We start from the raw sequence: 24,922 nt of genomic DNA, 5'->3' as shown, positions 1-24,922 counted from the left end.
AAATTGTGATAATCTCAGCTAAGTTTGTGAGCATACAAAATTTTATAAAAATTTAACTCTGAATTTCAAATTTTATTGATTCACTCAAAATGAACATTGGCATGTTGAAAAACTCAAACTTTCGATGATTTTGAAAAATTTTCTTAGAAGGTAATACATTTTGGTATTACAGTGCGAAACTAGATAAAGTCATCTAAATTATAATACTTTTAGCTAAGTTTGTGTGCATATGAAATTTTATAAAAATTAACTCTAAATTTCTCTTAAACATGGGCATGGTGAAAAACTCAATGTTTCGACGATTTTGAAAAATTTTCTTAGAAAGTATGTAATTTTCCGTACAAAAACTAAAATTATATGAAATTATCTAAAACGAAGCGTATCTAAAAATATTTTTGTTAATACAAAATTTTATAAAAATTCAAGTGTAAAATTCAATACTTTCTTCCTACTAACAAAATTGTTATTAAGGCATGATACAAATTTTCAAACTTTAAACGATTTTGAAAAATTTACTTAGAAAGTTTTAAATTTTGTTAAAGCAATTTGAAACTAAACTAGCTGTAAGTGGAATTCTGTCTTAAGGCAATTAAGGCATCGTGCCTTGAGGCAAATTGCTGGAACTTCCCGTACCAAAAATTATTATTTTTTTAAAAACGATTAACATTTTTGAAAAAATTTTACTTCGAAAAAATAAGATTTTTTAGAAATTTTAAATTGGACAAAAAATTACTTTTTTTGAAAATAAAATTTTTTTAAAAAAAAAAATTTTAAACATTTTTTTTTATAAAAATTTTTTTTTGGAAAAAATGTTATCTTCATTTTGATATATTTTGGAAGATCTGAACTTTTTTTCAAAGCAATCGTACTGCTTTAACTGCATAGAGACAAAATATAAAGCGCGTAAGCGCCGCGTCGCTGTCTAACAGAAAAACAATGGTACGGAACCCATAGGATTGTAAACAAAACTTATACTTATTGTAAAAATCTCAATAAAATATCTGATAATTTGATATGCATATGTCTAATGTCTAATGATTATTGTTGACCGCCAAATGTTATTTTTTTTTAGTTTTTTTTACTAGATCTCCGAAACCGCTAGTCCTATCTTCATGAAAATTTGATCAAATCTTCATCTTGTTAATACAAGTAAAATGTTTTTTGAACTATACAAATCGAACGCTCCGTTCTCTTAAAAACTAAGTTACCGTTTTTGACCCTTTTTGCCCCATATCTTCGGAACGGCTAGAATGTTTTTTGAATTATTCAAATTGCTTTATCCGTGTTCCCGAAATCGTCGACGAAAATTTGTATCCGAACACACACACATGCACGCACACACACACACACACACATACATCAATTTTCTCCAAGGTATGCCAACATATTCAGAAACCTCTGAAACGTAAAGATATATAAAAATTTTCATTTTCGATTTTTTTGCGATTACTTACTCTATGGAAAGTTAATTATAAATAAATCAATTTATCATCTCCAGAACATTAACAATCGTCATTTCATTTCGAATCAAATTCCAAAAAAAAAAATAGTTGCCAAAGGGTATGGGCGTGTTTCCATACAGAATTGGCCCCACCCTGGTATTTAAATAATTTTGATGCCATTTTATAGGTATTTTCGAGAAAATCCGATATACCAAATTTCAAATCCGTAGCTCATCATTTGGCCGAGATATCAGTGAAAACATGTGAAAGTGGCCCCTTTTTTCAAACTCACTTTTTGTCGGAAATATGAGAGATATCGAAAAACTGTTAACGTCATTCTATTTGTACTGATCTTGTCTATGTTGTTCATAACAAATAATGTGAAAAAATTATTTGTTAGTGCAAGAAAGAGTGAAAATAATTTTTTGTTTTGAATTTTCGGGTAGTGCGGTTGTTTGGACTAATTTTTAATTAGCATCATTAGAAAGGCTATTGAATTTTCTTTTAGTGTGCAAAATTTTGTTTTATTTCATGTGGTAGAACACATTCAAAAGTAGAAAAAACCTGAGCAAGTACACGCCCGCGCTCATATAGCACCCGTGTAAGTCGTCTCTCATTCGCAACGGCTATCAACAGCATTGCTCGCCGCGCGTCTTGATAAATTAAAACATTTTTAATAAAACACAAGATATATACATTTTTATTTTGAATAATTATATATTTACATGTATATGTATAGTAATAACTATATTTTTATATAATTAAATACATATTATTTATATATTGCACAAGTATATTATATGATTTAATCATCATTAATAATATATTATTTATTAATATTAATTATTAAGACCACTAAATAAATTATATATAGATTGATGAAAAATATACATAATAATAGTATATCGGTATAGAATTACTATTCATGCTACAGCAATGTATACAAATGCAAGTATGGTATACTAAGTTAGTCATAAATATATTAAATAATATCTTGAAGTTTTTTCAAAATTAAATAATATATATTATTATTTAAATTAAAGATTATATAATCAATATATTCTATTAAATAGAATTACTCTACTTATAAATACTCATAATAATTATTGAACTACTGCACTATTGTGTATCATCCTTAAAACGATATTTGAAATTTCGCGGCATTATAATTATATATTGTATTGTGGTAACAACTAAATTATATACTAATCAAAGTAATTGACACTAAAATATAAAGTGCAAAATCGGCTGGTACAAAGGTGTAGACCACACAAAAAAAAAAAAACATTATTTATTTAATAATTATTAAAAACTTCATGATTAGTTAAATTCGAAAATTATAACAATTTTATTCTATCTATATTTTGTTATCTAGTTTTTGTGTGGTTTATGCGAGCGAAATTTCAAATATCGTTTTAAGGATGATACACAATAGTGCAGTAGTTCAATAATTATTATGAGTATTTATAAGTAGAGTAATTCTATTTAATAGAATATATTGATTATATAATCTTTAATTTAAATAATAATATATATTATTTAATTTTGAAAAAACTTCAAGATATTATTTAATATATTTATGACTAACTTAGTATACCATACTTGCATTTGTATACATTGCTGTAGCATGAATAGTAATTCTATACCGATATACTATTATTATGTATATTTTTCATCAATCTATATATAATTTATTTAGTGGTCTTAATAATTAATATTAATAAATAATATATTATTAATGATGATTAAATCATATAATATACTTGTGCAATATATAAATAATATGTATTTAATTATATAAAAATATAGTTATTACTATACATATACATGTAAATATATAATTATTCAAAATAAAAATGTATATATCTTGTGTTTTATTAAAAATGTTTTAATTTATCAAGACGCGCGGCGAGCAATGCTGTTGATAGCCGTTGCGAATGAGAGACGACTTACACGGGTGCTATATGAGCGCGGGCGTGTACTTGCTCAGGTTTTTTCTACTTTTGAATGTGTTCTACCACATGAAATAAAACAAAATTTTGCACACTAAAAGAAAATTCAATAGCCTTTCTAATGATGCTAATTAAAAATTAGTCCAAACAACCGCACTACCCGAAAATTCAAAACAAAAAATTATTTTCACTCTTTCTTGCACTAACAAATAATTTTTTCACATTATTTGTTATGAACAACATAGACAAGATCAGTACAAATAGAATGACGTTAACAGTTTTTCGATATCTCTCATATTTCCGACAAAAAGTGAGTTTGAAAAAAGGGGCCACTTTCACATGTTTTCACTGATATCTCGGCCAAATGATGAGCTACGGATTTGAAATTTGGTATATCGGATTTTCTCGAAAATACCTATAAAATGGCATCAAAATTATTTAAATACCAGGGTGGGGCCAATTCTGTATGGAAACACGCCCATACCCTTTACACAAAATTGAAAAAGTGCTCCCGCATAGTCACAGTCTAAACGCATTTGCAAATAATTCTGTGCGACATTTTCACTTATACTGTGCTCAGCTTGGCGGCATTTTCACATTTTTCAATAATTTTCACAAAATTGGAAAAGTGCTCCAGTACACAAACAGTCTAAACGCACTTGCGTAAACATTTCTACCAGAGTGGCGCTTAGACTGTGCTTAGCTTGGGTGATTTTTTGAATTTTTAGTCCAAAATTACAAAAAAAAATTTTTGAAAAAAAATTAGAAACAAAAAATTTTTTTTTCCAAAATCAATTGTTTTGTTGAAAAAAGCAGAAAGTTCTTTGAATCATTTAAATCGGACGCTCAGTTCTCTCAAAAATAGCCATTTTTTTTAAATTTAGCTCTATAACTCCGAAACCTCTGGGCCTACCTTTGCCAAAAACTAATCAGCACATCTCCCTATCAATAGGAATCGAATGTTTTTTAAACCATTCAAATCGGTTGATCCGTTCTCTCAAAAATTCGCTTTCTATTTTTTGCACTCTTTGCTCCATATCTCCGTAACGGCTGGACCTACCTTTGCCAAAAACTAATCAGCACATCTCCCTATCAATAGGAATCGAATGTTTTTTAAACCATTCAAATCGGTTGATCCGTGCGCCCGAAAACGTGGACGAAAAAACGCGGACATACAAAACACACACACACACACACACACACACACACACACACACACATCCATTTTTTCTGAGGTATGCCAAAATGTTCAGAAACCTTCAAAACGTCGAGAAATGTAAAAATTTTTGATTTCGATTTTTGGACGATTACTATAACTTACCCTACGGGAAGTTAATAAAATGATCTAATTTATGACATAATTAGAAATGTTTATGTGCATACAAAATTATTTAAAATTTGAACTCCAAATCTCCAGATTTTACTCATACTAAACATATGTTGAAGTCCATAGTACAAATTTTCAAACTTTAGCAAAATTTTCTTAGAAAGCATCAAATTTTGTTAACACAGTTTGAAATAACATAAAAATATCTAAATTTTGGCATATCTAAAAATATTTATCTGCATACAACATTTTAAAAATTTAAGAGTGCTGAAGATTAAGATGATATAATATCACAGGCAAAATTGCTTAAAGGCTCATATTTTTTAAACTTTTGAGGATTTTGAAAAATTTTCTAAGAAAGTTTCAAAATTTGTTGAAGCAGTTTGAAATTAGGTAAAATTATTTAATTTATGTCATACTTAGAATCATTTACGTCCATACAAAGTTTTATAAAAAATTAACTCCAAAATTTAAATTTTGCTAACAAAGACCTAAATTCTAACACTCGGACACTTTATCCCCATTTTGGTGGTGTCAAATGATTCAGAATGACTTCAGAACATAAAATCAGTAAATCATTAAGTCTTCGGGGGAAGTTAATTAGTTTCTAAATCTTTTACTGTTAGTTTTTAAATCTTTTACTATTTTATTTTTAGCATTTGTAAAGACGACGTCTATTTTTTCCCATTCGTACAGACAAAATCAATTTGCACTTAATTTATACGTCTTGTGTCACTTTACAAGTGCGGTTTGTTTGTAAAAGGAACAAATCTAGAACAAAACTTTTATTTTCTCGAAACAAAGAACTTTTGCTGGAACAAAAGCGAAAGGAAAAAATACATGAACAAACAAACATGTGTATGTTAACGAGGAACTCATTAAGGGAAAATGTGAAAAGATATTTATAACTTAGAAAAAGATTTTTTTTCGTTTTTTTGAGATATGGGATGAGTTTAGGATATTTTAATTAAATTCAGATTAAATGCTGTTTAGTCGCATATGAACTAGTGGTGATTTTCACGAGCTTTTCAGGACGTACTTCTGCTTTAAATTAATTATATTATATTATATTATATATGCACATGCACATTTTTAGTATAACTGAAGTTTGGAGTTGAATTTGTATAACATTTTCTATGAACAAAAATATTATTAAGTATGTCATAATTTAAGCAATTTTATCTAGTTTCAAGTATCTTTAACAAATTTTGAAACTTTCTAGGAAAATTTTTCCAAATACACAAAAGTTTTAAAATTAGTACTGAGCCATATAAGCAATTTTGTCTGTGATATTATAATCACAATCTTCGGTATTAAATTTTCATAAAATTTTGTATGCAGATAAATAATTCTAAGTATGCCAAAGTTTAGATAATTTTATATTATTTCAAACTGTGATAACAAAATTTGATGTTTTCTAAGAATATTTTTCAAAATTGCCTAAAGTTTGTATTAGACCCATATAAAGAATTTTGTTATTATCAATGATTCAAATTTTAAATTTTAAAGTTAAATTTGTATAAGCAAAATCTTTTGTAGATACGTCAAAATTTAGGTAATTTTATGTAGTTTTAAATTTTTGTAACTAAAATCAACACTTTATAAGAAAATTTTTCAAAATCGTCTATAATTGCATCATTGTACAACGTTTTATCATTGACTGGATTGAAAAATGAAGTTTGAAGTTAAAATTTTGTAAAATTTTGTGTGAACAGACAAATTACTCAATATGTCACAATTTAATTTCATTTAGTATCAAATTGTTTAAACAAAATTTAATACTGCCTAAGAAAATTTTTTAAAATCGTCAAAAGTTTGAAAATTTGTACCATGCCCATATAGAGATTTTTGTTAGCATCAACGATTCAAATTTTAAATTTTAGAAATAAATTTGTATGAACAAAATATTTTTTAGATACGTCAAAATTTAGCTAATATTATGTAGTTTTAAATTGCTATAACATAATTGAAAACTTTCTGAGAAAATTTTTAAAAATTGTCTAAACTTTGCTAATTTGCACAACGTTTTATCAGGGTTAAAAAACGAAGTATTGAAGTTTAAATTTTATAAAATTTTGTATGCACATAAATATTACTAAGTATGCCTAAATTTAAATAATTTTACCTAGTTTAAAGTTGGTTAAACAAATTTTAAAACATTCTGAGAAAATTTTTCAAAATACTCAAAAGTTTGAAAATTTGTACTGAGCCATTTGAGCAATTTTGCCTGTTTTGTTATAATCTTGATCTTTAGTATTAAATTTTTAGAAAATGTTGTATGCAAATAAATATTTCTAAGTATGTCAAACTTTAGATAATTTTATCTAGTTTCAAATTGTTTGAACATAATTTTATACTTTCTTTTGTTATAAAAATTTGTAAAATTGTCTAAAGTTAGAAAATTTGTAATATAGACTTTCATGTTTAGTATGAGTAAAATCTTAAGTTTTGTAGTTCAATTTTTTTCATAATTTTGTATGCCCATAAATATTTATAAGTATGTCAAAAGTTATATAATTTTACCTAGTTTGAAATTGCGTTAACAGAATTTTAAAGTTTCTAAGAAATTGTTTCAAAATATTCGAAAATTTGAAAATTTGAACTGGACCCACTTAAACATATTTGTAAGTACGATTTAAATTTTAAATTTTGGAGTTAATTCTATATAAAATTTTGTATGAACAGAAACATTTCTAAGTATGTCAAAATTTAGATAATTTTATATTATTTCAAACTGTGTTAACGAAATTTGATACTTTCTAAAAAAAATTTTCAAAATCCCCAAAAGTTTGAACATTGTACCACGCCCATATAATCATTTGTTAGAAAAATTAAAATCCTAAATTTAGAGTTAAATTTTTACAAAATTTTGTATAAATAAAAATAATTCTAGATATGTCATAATATAGATAACTTTATCTTATCTTAGTGTAAGTGTATTAACAAAATTTGATACCTTCTAAGAAAATTTTTCAAAATTGGCTAAATTCTAAAAATTTGTACCACGCTCATATAATCATTTTTACTATGATTTAAATCTTAAATTTTATTGGTAATTTTTAATAAACTATTGTATGAACTAAACCATTTCTAAGTATATCACAATTAAGATAACTTTATCTACTTAAAAATTGCATTAACAAAATTTATAGCTTTCTAATAAAAATTTTCAAAATCCTCAAAAGTTTGAAAATTTGTACCGTGTAAATCGCCTGAAGTTTAAAAATTCGCACCGCAACCACTTTTTAGTACGAATAAATTAGTACGATTTTTGGAGTTGAAATTTCATTAAATTTTGTATGAATAGAATTATTTGAAAATATATCACAATTTAGATACTTATATTAGGTTTCCCTCTGTATTACTAAAATTTGATACATTCTAAGAAAATTTTTCAAAATCCCCAAAAATTTGAAAACTTGTACCGTGCCCACTTAAATAATTGTTAGTACGATTAAAATCTGTAACTTTCAAGTTTAATTTTTATAAAATTTTATATGACCATAAATATTTCTAAGTATATCACATTTTAGATAATTTTATCTATTTTCAAAATGCTTTAACTAATTATTTTTATATTTATTTATTTATTACATAATAATCATTTATGTCTCCTACAAACTCTTTTTTATATTTTCATATCAATTTCATGGCGTGTTTACGATCTTATATAATACAAATAGATCTTATTTAAGTAGTTTAACTACTTGCCTTTAGGCATAACAGATCTATATCATTATAATGACACATTTATATATATATATATAAATATATATATATATATATATTTTTAAGCAATAAAACTTTTTGGAATAAAAATTTGGATTTAGTCCGCTCCATTCTCACAAATAACTCTTATCCTTTACATTTAATCAATAATATAATTAAAAATAGGTTAAATTTTTTAAACGTTACCAATATTGATAATAATAATGTCACTTCCGTTGTTCAAAAATATTTTACTGCCGATTCAAATTCTTCTTCTTTATTTAGCAAATATAAAGGCATTATTTGTTTACCTTATTTGGGTAGTTTTTCTTATTTTTTAAAAAAACTTTTTTCTGTTGAAGGTTTTCTTTTAGTTTTCACTTTTGATAACACACTCAGTTCCCTGTTTTCTACCTTAAAATCAAAATCTCCGTCTGACCGAATCACCGATGCCGTTTATAAAATTAATTGTTTAGATTGTGACAGTTGTTATATCGGTGAAAGTTCCCAATACATTAGCAAGAGAATGAATCAACATATTTATAATTCAAAAAACCCTAGACAATTTAAAACAATGTTTTCTGAGCACATTATTAATTTCAAACATTCGTTTAATACTGACCATCCTATAATTTTATATAAAGAAAAAAATGTAGACCTTAGAAGATTTTCCGAATCATGTTTCATCTTTTTACATTCTAATTGTGTTAACAAACGCAGTTCTTCTAGCTTACTCTCAGAAAGTTATCAAAATATAATTAATTTCTGTAAATCTGACGCCATACTACACCCCTGATATCCCTTCCCACATGCACGCGTGTTGGTCGCATAGCCGTCTACACGTCTCTCGACGCATTCTTAGTCCATTCGTGTTGCTATGCTTTGAAAACAAATAATTATGTATTTTATACATTTTTACATCTACCTTTTTCGGTCTTTTCGTAAATTATTTTTGTTTTCCTACAGTAGTGTCATGTGATTGTGGTGTTGTAAAATGTTTTAGTAAAGTGGGTTTTTCCTGATCTGGTGTGTATAATTTGTTGTTTTTTCAATTAATTTTTCCATTGTATAAATTCATTTTTTTGAAACCTTTTCTTTATATTGTAAATTTCTTTTAGCTGAATGATGAGACACATCTAGTCTCGAAACGTATAAAAAATAAATTAAATTGTTTACATTCGACGCATTGGCTGTTTTATTCATTTCAATATATATTATATATATTATAGTTTTACAAACTCTTGAAATACAAGAGATAGATATAAAATAGATAATTTTATGACTGTTACAGTTTTTGTTCAAAGACAATTGTGAGCTCAAGCATGAAATCAATATTTTAACCTATTTAAATTATATATATATATATATATATATATATATATATATATACATATATACATATTCAATAGATAAGTCCTGGATTTTTTCAAATATTGATTGTTTCTTTTCCGAACAGTAAATCCAATAATAAAAAACAATTTGTTTTTTTGAAGATGTTTAATACGACGTTTCGGAACTAGGTACGTTCCATCATCAGGTTTATTCTGTCAAATACAATGTTTTTTAAAAAAATATTGATTAGCATTAATTAACGATGGTCAATACAGATTAATTAGAAAAAAAAAAATTTATAAAGGAATGGATTATGTACCGGGGTAAAGAGTAATAAGACTTAACTAAAAAAGGTTTTATATAAAATTGAGAAGCAAAAATTATTTACCTGTAATAATTTATATATCCATATCACTAATATTTTTTTGTTAAAAACACTCGATTTTTTTTTTTTTGGAAGATATTTTTAGATGTTACGACTACACAAGACTTAAACACACTGATATGGATTTCTGTCTGCCAGATGTAAAGAACAATGCACGGAATTCTTGGCAAAAATGATTTTTTATGGCTCTTGTTTGGTAATTTACGAAAAAAGAGGAAATATTGCTTTAGTAAATGTTGAGAAATATTATGTATATATATACATATATACATGCACATGTATATGCACACCCACATACTCATATATACAAATGCACATATCTATATATTAATGTATCCACAATTATATACATGAGCATATATGCAAGTGCATGTATATAGTGTACACACAAAAACATACATATAAGTACATATATGGATGTACATATATTACAACATATATACATGTATATATATATACATATTCAAAAATTATTAGGATTAATTGTTTTTAATCAGGTTTAAAAAATTTAGATATGAGTCATGAATAATATAGTGATCTGATCTTTTATTAACACTATTTGACGAATTCAAAAAGATTAAACTGCTTTCAGAAAAAAGTCTTTTAAAAGTACAATCCTCTCTATATAAAATATTGGGTTCAAAGGTGAAATTATGTGAGTTTTCGATGAATGCTGAACAAGAGTACTTTGGAAATTTCGGCTTTTATGATGAGTGACGCTTAATTCGTGTTGGCTCATTCTCTTATGAATGTATTGCGATGTTTGGCCAATTTTTGCAAGGGATGGAATAAACTATGTTAGTATTGAATTTAGGAGGGGTGGTGGATTTAAAAAATCCACTTGCAAAAATTGTCAAAAACAATACAAATATTTTTCAGATATTTTAAAGAATGTCACCATAGATTCTCCATACCGTTTAAATAACTCTTTCCAGTTAATAGAACATATAAAACATAAAGTAATTCCTCCTGATTGTTCCTTTATGAGTCTTGACGTCATTAATTTATTTAATAATCTTCCGCATGATCTAATTATTACAGCTATAAAGAAAAGATGGATACAAATAGTTGAATTCACTTGTTTACCGATGGAAATTTTTATTTCAGGAATAGAATTACTTTTAAAAGCATCATATTTCACTTTTAATAAAAAATATTATACGATGAAGAGAGGTTGTCCAATGGGCAGCCCATTAAGTCCTGTTTTGGCGGATTTAGTATTACAAGATTTGGAAAATCATGTCTTAAATTCTTTACCTTCCAAACCTATGGTCTATTTCAGATATGTCGATGACACATTAATATTACTTAATAAAAAAGATATAGATAATGTTTTCAACAAATTCAATGAGTACAATTCTTTTTTACAATTCACCCAGAAACTTGAAAATGATTCGACGTTACATTTTCTTGACGTAAAACTCATTAATAGAGGCGGTGTATGTTATACAGACTGGTACAGAAAAGATAGTTGGTCCGGGAGATACATTAATTTTAATTCGCATGTTCCTCTCAATATAAAAATTTCTACCATTCTAAATCTTGTAGATCACGCTATTTTATTATCTGATCCCCTGTTTTATGATACAAACATAAAATTAGTTAAAACGATCCTACTTGGCAATAATTTTCCATATAAGTTAATTTGTCCAATTATTAAAAATAGAGTCGCAAAATTACTTGAACCTTTTGATAAGAAACCGGAAGAGCCTGGCAAAACAAGTGTTCCTGAAAAAACTTTTTTCATTAATTTTCCATATCTTGACAATAATTTTAACCAATTATCAAAAAGACTTTTCAAAAAACACAATATTCGTATTACTTTTTCTCCATTAAAACAATTAAAATTTTTATATTCCAAAATTAAAGATGAAACTCCATTAACAAAAAAGAAAGATATAGTTTATAAAGTAAATTGTTTGGATTGTAATTGCTCTTATATTGGCCAGACCTGCCAGAACTTAGAAAAGAGACTCAGGCAACATGAATTACAATGTGAAAAAATAGATAACAAAAAATTTAAAAGTACACTTGTGGATCATGCTAATATCAACAACCATAAGTTTGATTTTGACAATCCCCAAATTTTATTCCATGAGAAAGACTTATTTAAACGGAGCATGGCAGAATCAATGTTAATAGTTCGGACTAACAATAGCATAAATCTAAGAACCGACACAAATATTTTACATGACACTTATATAAACATCTTTAATAATTTATAAATTTTTTCATTTATCTTATTCTTTTCAATAAATTAATTTGTTTTTTCATTTTTATCGATTTTTGTATGCGATAGCACTCCTTTTGTTTACATTATAATGATACCCTCTCTGTCTCCATCTATATAAGTACTTCAAATTTGTTTAGAATATTTCTGTAAGTGTTAAATGTTTCTTTAGTACTGTGTCAAGCATTGCAAGGAATAGTTGGTGTTTTTTGTATACCAAAAATTAAATAAAATTTAAATAAATTATTAAAGAATGTGTAGTATATAAGTAACTGTTTTTGAAATTACACTGAAGATGAGACACACCATGGTCTCGAAACGTCTGTAATCATAAAATAAAGTTGTGTTAAACAAATCTGAGTGCTGTTTTGTTCATATTAAACAATTAATATTCGTTCCACTCATATCATAAAATTCTATATATCTATATATATATATTAGCGTGGTCCTTAAAATGGTCATTTTCGAATTTTCTTGCTCTCAGGGGCTCAAATGGTTCCAAATAGATGAAAAACAATTCTCTGAAAGTTTTAGCTCTTAATATTAACATTCTGATAGAGCGCAATTCAATCAAAGTTTTGTATGGAAATAGCATGGAAAAATTTTCAAATTTTATTCAATACATATATATATATATATATATATATATATATATATATATATGATTTAGTAGTTAATTTTGATGTTGAAATATATGAGTGAGTTCTTGAGGGCGATACATCAAACAAAGAAAAGCCAAAGATTTATAAAATAATCTTCATTTCCAAACGTTTCGACATTCAATTTAATGTCATCATCAGTGGATATTACGTTGGTTAGTTACATATAGAGAATATATGTAACTAACTCTATATGTAACTAACCAACGTAATATCCACTGATGATGACATTAAATTGAATGTCGAAACGTTTGGAAATGAAGATTATTTTATAAATCTTTGGCTTTTCTTTGTTTGATGTATCGCCCTCAAGAACTCACTCATATATATATATATATATATATATATATATATATATATCATGATACCACATATAATTTTTAGATGGTGTAGAACCTAATAAATTCGACAATAGTCACTCACTTGTAGAAGAACCAAATATTTCTAACCATTCTACCAGTAAAGTAACAGAAGTAGTAATAGCCGAAACAAATATGAAATCTTTTGTGGAGGGAAATGGAAATAATGTGGAAAATATTAAAGTAAATGAACTAATCATTAATGATGTTCACAATGTTCATGAATCACAAAACTCTGTAAATATAGAAGGTAAGGATGACATATCATCATATGAATCAAAGGAACAAAAAGCTGACACAAATATTTTATGTTCGGAATCAATAACAGATTCCAAGTTGCTTGAAAAAGGAATATTGGATTCGAATGATTCAAGTAATCATGCAACTACAGGTGGCGACTTGGATTCTAACCTATCTGATAAGTCTGAACCTAAGCAATCAGATCGTACAGAATCTACCAATGATATAGAAAATGTAAGCATGAACGGTAGTTCTGAAACGAATAACGTTAATATGGAAACTAATTTTCTATATTCTGATGGCGTTGAAAATGATCAAAATGGGAATTCTGATAATGTAAGTGAAGAGTTTTTGTCTCCAGAAGAGAATGAAAATGAATGTTTTGATCAAACGCTCGACGCAAATAATTTATTGGAAGCGGTTGATACCAACTCCGCAAGTGCGAATAATAATTCAGTCAATAATTTTCTTATGGAGAAGCAGAATGAAATAACAAATGGTGAGGTTAATTCATCAGAATCTACAGTTATTTCGAACCAAAACAATATAGATGAAAATGGCTTTCAGGAGCAAAATGAATCCAATAATGATTCAATGACTGAGGTTGAATTCACAGAATTTGTTACAACTTCACAAGGTAAATTATCATTAATTGCTTTTAAATGTCTAAATTTAGAAATATTTTATAATTATGTATCAAATATATTAAGCTAGATAGGTCAAGACGCGCATATTTTATGAAAACAATTTATAAATGTCATTTATTTATTTTAATCAAGTATGTGAACAAATCAAAATATTACACAGAAATTGCTAACCGAAACAAAAGTTTCAATTTCAATTTTTGAAATAAATAACTAAATAAGTAATATTGCCCTTGTTTGCACAAAATTATTTAAAATTAGTTTATCATATTGCTTAGTCTATTACCTATTTTATTAATTTCTTTAAAATGCGATAATGACATTGGAATTTGGAAACAAAGATACATTACCTACAAACAAGTACCACAACACAGGTCATTATTTTTTATTTAAAAAATTATATCTATATATGATATTGAATATGATAATTTGCGATCTTACAAAAAGTTCTTTTTTACGATCTTACAAAAAACGCATAAAATTCATGCCTCTGGACCAGAATACACCCTTAAGCTCATTGAAAACGATTTGTCAAATCAGAGGTTTTAGTTTCAGCAGAATCAATGTTAATAGTTCGGACTAACAATAGCATAAATCTAAGAACCGACACAAATATTTTACATGACACTTATATAAACATCTTTAATAATTTATAAATTTTTTCATTTATCTTATTCTTTTCAATAAATTAATTTGTTTTTTCATTTTTATCGATTTTTGTATGCGATAGCACTCCTTTTGTTTACATTATAATGATACCCTCTCTGTCTCCATCTATATAAGTACTTCAAATTTGTTTAGAATATTTCTGTAAGTGTTAAATGTTTCTTTAGTACTGTGTCAAGCATTGCAAGGAATAGTTGGTGTTTTTTGTATACCAAAAATTAAATAAAATTTAAATAAATTATTAAAGAATGTGTAGTATATAAGTAACTGTTTTTGAAATTACACTGAAGATGAGACACACCATGGTCTCGAAACGTCTGTAATCATAAAATAAAGTTGTGTTAAACAAATCTGAGTGCTGTTTTGTTCATATTAAACAATTAATATTCGTTCCACTCATATCATAAAATTCTATATATCTATATATATATATTAGCGTGGTCCTTAAAATGGTCATTTTCGAATTTTCTTGCTCTCAGGGGCTCAAATGGTTCCAAATAGATGAAAAACAATTCTCTGAAAGTTTTAGCTCTTAATATTAACATTCTGATAGAGCGCAATTCAATCAAAGTTTTGTATGGAAATAGCATGGAAAAATTTTCAAATTTTATTCAATACATATATATATATATATATATATATATGATTTAGTAGTTAATTTTGATGTTGAAATATATGAGTGAGTTCTTGAGGGCGATACATCAAACAAAGAAAAGCCAAAATTTATAAAATAATCTTCATTTCCAAACGTTCGACATTCAATTTAATGTCATCATCAGTGGATATTACGTTGGTTAGTTACATATAGAGAATATATGTAACTAACTCTATATGTAAAAACCAAATATTTATGTTTCGGTTGATACCAAACTCGCAAGTGCGAATAATAATTCAGTCAATAATTTTCTTAGGGAGAAGAAAAGAAGCAGAATGAAAATAACAAATGGTGAGGTTAATTCATCAGAATCTACAGTTATTTCGAACCAAAACAATATAGATGAAAATGGCTTTCAGGAGCAAAATGAATCCAATAATGATTCAATGACTGAGGTGAATTCACAGAATTTGTTACAACTTCACAAGGTAAATTATCATTAATTGCTTTTAAATGTCTAAATTTAGAAATATTTTATAATTATGTATCAAATATATTAAGCTAGATGTCAAGACGCGCATATTTTATGAAAACAATTTATAAATGTCATTTATTATTTTAATCAAGTATGTGAACAAATCAAAATATTACACAGAAATGCTAACCGAAACAAAAGTTTCAATTTTCAATTTTTGAAATAAATAACTAAATAAGTAATATTGCCCTTGTTTGCACAAAATTATTTAAAATTAGTTTATCATATTGCTTAGTCTATTACCTATTTTATTAATTTCTTTAAAATGCGATAATGACATTGGAATTTGGAAACAAAGATACATTACCTAAAACAAGTACCACAACACAGGTCATTATTTTTTATTTAAAAAATTATATCTATATATGATATTGAATATGATAATTTGCGATCTTACAAAAAGTTCTTTTTTACGATCTTACAAAAAACGCATAAAATTCATGCCTCTGGACCAGAATACACCCTTAAGCTCATTGAAAACGATTTGTCAAATCAGAGGTTTTAGTTTCAAACAGTTTGAATCGTTTACATAGTTAAAGGATTATTATATTAGATTAAAACAGAAGCGGACATCGCTTCTGAACGTAAGACGCTCTTAGGGTTAAATATTGTACCTGTATTATTCAAAGTCGCTAATTATAATAATTTATTTCAATTAGTAAACTATTAGTATGAAATTGTCTACTAACTATGATGCTTTTATTTCTAAAGGTGGAAATGTTTATGATGATTTTCATTTCTAGAGGTGGAAATGACTTCTAGACAGGCAAAGCGTACAGGAGATGATGAGTTGACCGATGAAGATTCTTCCTCTAACAAAAGAATGAAAGTTGATGATACTATTAGCATTGAAGATGATGATGAAACACGGTCGATCACAAAGACTGATGAGAGCGATGAAAGAATAAAACGCAGGCGCGATAGAATTGAGCGTGTGTTTTCAAAACATATGATTTAATGCGAGATAGTCTGGTCGGGATGTCCCGCGAGGATATGAATGGTTTGTAGCAGGAAAAATTGTCGATGCAATCGATGCAGGAAGTGATTTGCAACGCGCGCGCGACCTAATCGATGGTTTGCAACGGGTGTAAGCAAACTTGAATCGCAGCTTACAATTGCCACTAAACATGTAAAGACCTTGATTTCTTGCACGGTAAGTGCATGTCAAGTATAAATATGGCAAGATTGCGAAATCGTCAATTACTCGTTCATCCTCACTATGTAACTAGGTATGCAAAATTTTTGATACAGACTTCAATCATTGCAGTAAATAATAAAATTATTTTCAACTTCAGATCTGTAGTTTGCAGGTTTGTATAACAGGAAGCTCAATAGTAAATTTCAACCCCAAAAGATCTAATAAAAATAATGATGATACTGCGGATACAAATCAGCAATCGCTAAACTCTCAAAAACAGGTAAGATTTGCATTCGTTACCTTTTTAACTCTCTGCAGGGTAAGTTATAGTAATCGCAAAAAATCAAAAATGAAAATGTTTGCATATCTTCACGTTTTGAAGGTTGCTGAACATTTTGATATACCTTAGAAAGAAATTATGTATGTGTGTGTGTGTGGTGTGTTGTGCACGAATCAATCGATTTCAATTATTCAGACTGATTAGTTTTTGGTGGAGACAAGCAACTAAAGACACGGGCACAAAAGTGCCAAAAACGGTAATTCAGTTTTTGAGAGAAGAGAACGAAGTACCTGATTTGATTGATTCAAAAAACATTTCATTGTATTTTGACGACGAAATGAAGAATTGATGAAATTTTTTGTGAAGCAGGTGAAGCGGTTTCGGAGATACAGAGAAAAAAGTAAAAAAAAAATTATATTTGGCGGTCAAAAATGATTATTAGACATATGCACATCAAATTATTAGATATTTAATAATAATTTTAAAAATGAGTACTAAGTTTGTTACATTTTTGTTGGATTCCGTACTAAGATTGTTAATAAGATTACTTTACGGTTCAAGCCTATTTCAAAATTTTTAGAAAAAGGGTGTTTTCAAAAATATACAAAGTTTTATAATTCAAATATGAATTTTAAATTTCAATTCAGTTTGAAAGAGATATATTTTAAATGCGTTTTTCTAATCGTAAGAAATCCTCAGATGGATTTATTCGGCACCTCTTACTAATGTAAAATTTCTCAAGGTTTTGAGCGATTAAGACCGTCACTGTATATTTATGAACGATAAAATATTATAGTGATTATAATCCATTTGAAAATGTTTAAAACAATTGTTATTAATCATTGATTAATATTTATTGATTACAGATATTTTTCCTCGAATATTTAATACTGTTACGGTAATTTCCCGGCACGATGCCATGCACCACTAGTTTATAAATTTATTTAGCTTCCTATTTCCAAATTAGCAATTTACATGATTTTATTACATTATTACATTATATTCTATAATTTAATATTTACAGTTATATACAATATTCTACGTGATAATAGTTTTATATACATTACATTATATTTTTTTAACAAAGCGAGCTCGTCAAAATAAATACCTTCTTAATATTTAATTGAAAATTTGTTTGAAAATATATATCCCTGAGTTACGGTAATTTCCCGGCACGATGCCATGCACCACTAGTTTATAAATTTATTTAGCTTCCTATTTCCAAATTAGCAATTTACATGATTTTTATTACATTATTACATTATATTCTATAATTAATATTTACAGTTATATACAATATTCTACGTGATAATAGTTTTATATACATTACATTATATTTTTTAACAAAGCGAGCTAGTCAAAATAAATACCTTCTTAATATTTAATTTGAATATTTTGTTTGAAAATATATATCCCTGAGATATAATATTTTTTACACTTCAAAATCAGATGTTGCAAATTTCTTTCAAAATCGCCACATGGTCATTTACTGACGTTTTCATTTTTATTTTATAGAAATGTGAAAAGAAACATCCGTGATTGAATCTTAATCTACACATTATAATTGATTCTTTCTTGATTCATTTTTTCGTTGTTCATTCACTTTTAATTCGCTAATATTCTGGCTTGTGCATTTCTATAGTACGTTCCTTTTAGTAAACCTTGCGTTTACTCAATTCATTTTATGCCCATACATTTATTTTATTTTTTATTTTTTGACAATATGTAAAGCAACCAAATCAGTCGCAACCAAAGGAAACGACATTGACTAACAACCAGATAAATTCAAATACTGCCACTCCTCCATTGCCAGTAAAATTAATAAAGAATCTTACTGCTCTTACAACTTCATCAAATTCAAGAGGTGATGTCCTTATTATAGATCTCACAGCAGAAGAGGAGGAAAGTTCTATGAGCAAAAAAAGTAAGCTATTTATATTTTCTAAAGTATTTGTTTAATTGTGATGAATTTTACAATCATTATTTTGATCATTTCAATTTGAGATTTCGGATAATAATATTTTTGGTTTGGTTTTTTTTTTTTTATTTTTATTCATTAATATAAAAAAATAAAGATATCGAATTTATGTATAAATCACGAGAAATGTCAAATACTAGTTTTTGTTAGTATTGGAGGAAAAAAGTGAGGTTGAAGAAAAATTTAAGTTCGATCTTGGCAATAGCTTGGAAAAATGCAATTTCATTTTTCTAATTCTACTGTAAACTGTAAATGTTTATATTGATTGATTTGGTTTATTCTATGAGAAAGGAAATCAACATATCGATAATAAACCAGATATAGCATTTGCCTTAAGATAGATTTAATTATTAAGAAGTTAGATTCAGCTATTTAGAAATTGACAATAAAATTTTAACTGTAGTGAACAATCACGCATTTGTATGTCTTAAGAGCAGCACCTCATTATTATAAAATGTGAAGCATTTTGAAGAATTTACAGATTTTTTTTTGGATATTCAATTGCTTTACGTAGGACTCTAATAATTTAAGATGTTTGTTCAGATCTCTATAGACATATTAATTATATTGAACATTTAATTGAGAAGAAACGGTTCGGCGCCATTCTTTGCCAAAATCTAATTCCACGATTCTCATATGATATATTTCCAACGGTTTTTAAATTTTCAGAATCTCTATAATCTATCAGAATTTTTTTGAAAACGTGAATCAAAACTTTTGTACTTTTCTCCAAATTATAAGGAAACGTCCAGGTTGATTGTCTGAAAAACTAGATGTTGCAATTTCTTTCAAAATCGCCACATGGTCATTTACTGACGTTTTTCATTTTTATTTTTATAGAAATGTGAAAAGAAACATCCGTGATTGAATCTTAATCTACACATTATAATTGATTCTTTCTTGATTCATTTTTTCGTTGTTCATTCACTTTTAATTCGCTAATATTCTGGCTTGTGCATTTCTATAGTACGTTCCTTTTAGTAAACCTTGCGTTTACTCAATTCATTTTATGCCCATACATTTATTTTATTATTTTATTTTTTGACAATATGTAAAGCAACCAAATCAGTCGCAACCAAAGGAAACGACATTGACTAACAACCAGATAAATTCAATACTGCCACTCCTCCATTGCCAGTAAAATTAATAAAGAATCTTACTGCTCTTACAACTTCATCAAATTCAAGAGGTGATGTCCTTATTATAGATCTCACAGCAGAAGAGGAGGAAAGTTCTATGAGCAAAAAAAGTAAGCTATTTATATTTTCTAAAGTATTTGTTTAATTGTGATGAATTTTACAATCATTATTTTGATCATTTCAATTTGAGATTTCGGATAATAATATTTTTTGGTTTGGTTTTTTTTTTTTTATTTTTATTCATTAATATAAAAAAATAAAGATATCGAATTTATGTATAAATCACGAGAAATGTCAAATACTAGTTTTTGTTAGTTTGGAGGAAAAAAGTGAGGTTGAAGAAAAATTTAAGTTCGATCTTGGCAATAGCTTGGAAAAATGCAATTTCATTTTCTAATTCTACTGTAAACTGTAAATGTTTATATTGATTGATTTGGTTTATTCTATGAGAAAGGAAATCAACCATATCGATAATAAACCAGATAGCATTTGCCTTAAGATAGATTTAATTATTAAGAAGTTAGATTCAGCTATTTAGAAATTGACAATAAAATTTTAACTGTAGTGAACAATCACGCATTTGTATGTCTTAAGAGCAGCACCTCATTATTATAAAATGTGAAGCATTTTGAAGAGAAATTTACAGATTTTTTTTGGATATTCAATTGCTTTACGTAGGACTCTAATAATTTAAGATGTTTGTTCAGATCTTATAGACATATTAAATTATATTGAACATTTAATTGAGAAGAAACGGTTCGGCGCCATTCTTTGCCAAAATCTAATTCCACGATTCTCATATGATATATTTCCAACGGTTTTTAAATTTTCAGAATCTCTATAATCTATCAGAATTTTTTTGAAAACGTGAATCAAAACTTTTGTACTTTTCTCCAAATTATAAGGAAACGTCCAGGTTGATTGTCTGAAAAACTTATCGAGTTTTTTTTGAGTTACATGACTTAACGAAAACGAATGACTTTTTTTTTTAAATTACTTCAGCCGGTTTCGGGAACGTTGTCTAATGGTCAAAAATCGGCTCACTTACACACACATTATTTTACAAAATTTTGTCTCAAACTGTTAAGAAAGACTTGTTTGAAAGCTTAAAATTAGCAAATCGGATTATATCGAAAGCGAACTTCTCTTTCGGTTGTTGTTTTTTTAATTAATTGAAGCAAAATTTAAGAAAGAGTAAGTTCATATTGTTTAAATGTTGTTGTAGGTAAAGTAGATGGAAAGAATTCAAGATCTACATCGAACACTAGCTCGCAAATGAGTTGGTCGAGTCCTGGTTCTAATTCAATTGGAAGTGCTGCTAGTGGTACTTTCATGACAACTAAACGTCTGCCACCGCTGCCAAGCTGCCAGTATGGACCGCGTAGGACTAACAAACCCAGCGGCCCGCTGTTACGATTAATCAAGTAGCGCAGGTAATATGATAATTTTTGTGTTCATCGAATATTTTAGTTTCGAAGTCAGCAGACCAGCAATTATATATATACTATTTTTCTTTACTTCTATTCCCGTTTATATGTTCAAACGTCAGAAACATATTAGTCTAAGAGCTAATGAACATTTGACTAACCTGTTTTCATAAAGCCAGACATTTTTGAAAAATTATTTCATCCTTTTTAGCTAATAATAAATGATTATTTAGCATCATTAATCTACATTATGTGGTCTAAGCCAATGTGAGTAGGATCACGTAATTTCTTTTTTGATATGTTTCATGGTTATGCCAAAAATTGAGTTTGAAAGGGAGCCATTTTCAATGATATTCGGCCATAAGGTGAGATACAAAATTTAAGTTTGGTATATCGGATGTTATCAAAAAGACCTTCAAAATAGCGTATAATTTATTTAAATACAAGCGTCGAGAGACTATTATGTACTCGACTGGCAGACCCTTGCAATTGTCAGAATGGGCTGGCTGTTTACATATACTTCCTGAACAGTTAAAAGAATACACCCTCAAAATTTGAGCCTTATGAGAGCAGGGTATGACATTTTTTTTGACAATTTTCAAAAATTGAAGGGATGATGATAAAAATCTTTATAAAAGTTAATTCTAGGCGGAATACGATTAATTTTTACTGGATGATTTCATTTTCAGCAGTTGATTGAACTGTTTTTATTTTAGGATTTTTAAGCATCCAATTTATTTTGAAAATTAAGCTTATGCTTCTTATAACCTTCTATAAGTTATTTTTAGATCCTTGCAAATAGTATAGTTGGTCATAAACTTTGGACCACTGCTGATTATTCTAAGTGTCTTGTTTGGGTTCTCTGAATTACAAAAATGTTGCTCTGGCTGGCACAGTCCTGCAGCTCTATCCCTTATATAGACAAATATAAGCCAATCTCCCTATAAGCCAATTCAATTTTTTACTTCTAGATCTATTTGTTTTCTCTTCATGGTTATGTGCATTTTCCAGTTTAGTTTACTATCAATATGCATATCTAGGTATTTCATGGATTGATAATTTGGAATAACTTCATTAGACAGGTATAGAGCAGAGCTTATGTGGTTTCTTAATGAAATGATAAGTTGTAAAATTTTCTCGAGTGTTATTAATAATACATGTTAACGCACAATATGCTCTGAATTTTATAAATATTCAATTTATTATAGAATCTTTATTAATAGTAGATACTTTTTTATTAAGGAATAATAGTTTAAAAGAGTTGTAATTTAACAGTTTATTTGAGCACAAATAATTCAGTTGGAATTTATCTACATAACATATGTGTTATGTGTGTATATATATACATGGTCTGTTCAAAAAGTTTTTTCGTAATTTTCGTTTTTTCAAAAAAATATTTATTTATTCGTCTACATTAATGTGGTCCCCTTCAAAGTAGTCCCCCCCAGATATAATACACTTATGCCAGCGTTTTTTCCAATTTTCGAAGCACCCTTGATATTCACTTTTTGATATGTCCTTGAGCACTCTCAGCGATTTTCTTCAATCGAGGAAAACCGCCGTCCTTTCATGGGTCTCTTCAACTTTGGGAATAGGAAAAAGTCACACGGAGCCATATCTGGTGAATTTTAGCACTTTGCAACACTTTATTTCATTTTTTACGCAAAATTTAATACAAATTCTTTGACTTTTCAATTCTTCCATTGTAAAAATCGCCGAGCTCAGAAAAAAACGTCGAACCTTTAGCGACTACCACAGACAAAGTAAACAGTGAATATAGCTGAAAATTTCATCATACTTTAGGGGCATGTATACCAACACAATAAAAAAAAATTTGACAATCAGACACTCCAGACCCGCGAAATTTAATTATTAGTAATTCCGGGTACTTTTTGAACAGACCTCGTATATATATATATATATATATATATATATATATATATATATATATATATATATATATATATAATGCTTCATCTTTCAGCATAATATATTTATATCCTAATTATATTATAGTTCAGATTTATATTGAACAATTTATAGAAATAAAAGAATTCGTTACTTGTGTAATAAATCAATCAGATCACACAAAATACATTATCTCCATAATTTAACTCTATATAGAAGATTTATATTTTTTGAATTTAATTTTATTTATTATACTTTTATAACAATATTAGGGTTATGAATAAAGTTTATCAATATTTATTATAATAAACAAATTAGAGGATAAAGCTAAATCACCTCTATAAATATAAAGTGATTTTTCATATCATGACCTTTAATATAGTAAAATCCCTAGTATTAAGTTAATCATATTTTTTACTATTTATTGCACTTCAACATTTATTATATTTTCAGGGTATTGTAATATCATGGACTATGCCACACGAAACTCTCGATCAAGCTAAGATTGCCAGCTACCAAATATTTGCATGTCAAGAAGGGAATCTTTGGCAAAAAGTTGGAGATGTAAAAGCAATGGCTCTTCCTATGGCTTGCACACTTACACAGTTTACTCTTGGAAACAGGTTTGTTGTTTAGTAATATGTTTCATGAAAACATTTAGGTATGAGCTAGAATCTAGATACACATTTAAATACAAAAAAATTAAAACAATCAAATCAACTGCAAAATCGCTATCTATCTTTAGTCGCTAGTGATCTTCTAGTATTCTTAAGCTTCATATTTTTGTAAGGTAACTTACAAAAGTTTGAGAAATCTGAAATTATTATAACATGCCAAGATTTGGATAAATATTTAAGCGATGTGTAAGTGAAAAACATTTGTTTTGTACAGACAATGTGAATTACTTATTAGTTGTTGGGAAAGGCTGATGCAGTAGCAAAACATGGTAGTGGCATTACGGTACCTTGCCATAAAAAA

General features: G+C 27.4%; 1 protein-coding gene across 1 annotated transcript in view; it reads left to right on the top strand.

Moving 5' to 3' along the window:
- Nucleotides 1–22,037, top strand: part of LOC113380817 (putative uncharacterized protein DDB_G0282133) — a 32,291-nt gene extending 10,254 nt beyond the window's left edge. Inside the window, exons 3-8 of the mRNA XM_026619894.1 lie at nt 13,420–14,271; nt 16,818–17,008; nt 17,370–17,492; nt 19,218–19,416; nt 20,576–20,719; nt 21,835–22,037. Coding sequence (XP_026475679.1) covers nt 13,420–14,271; nt 16,818–17,008; nt 17,370–17,492; nt 19,218–19,416; nt 20,576–20,719; nt 21,835–22,037 — 1,712 coding nt within the window. The remainder of the gene's footprint in view (nt 1–13,419; nt 14,272–16,817; nt 17,009–17,369; nt 17,493–19,217; nt 19,417–20,575; nt 20,720–21,834) is intronic.
- Nucleotides 22,038–24,922: the final 2,885 nt, after the last annotated feature.

Source organism: Ctenocephalides felis, unplaced genomic scaffold, assembly GCF_003426905.1.
Source record: "Ctenocephalides felis isolate EL2017-DRISC unplaced genomic scaffold, ASM342690v1 CF-g0.4_SCAFFOLD_02387, whole genome shotgun sequence".
Lineage (NCBI taxonomy): Eukaryota > Metazoa > Arthropoda > Insecta > Siphonaptera > Pulicidae > Ctenocephalides > Ctenocephalides felis.
The sequence above is the reverse complement of the archived record's forward strand: the minus strand, read 5'-3'. Positions and strand labels throughout refer to the sequence as shown.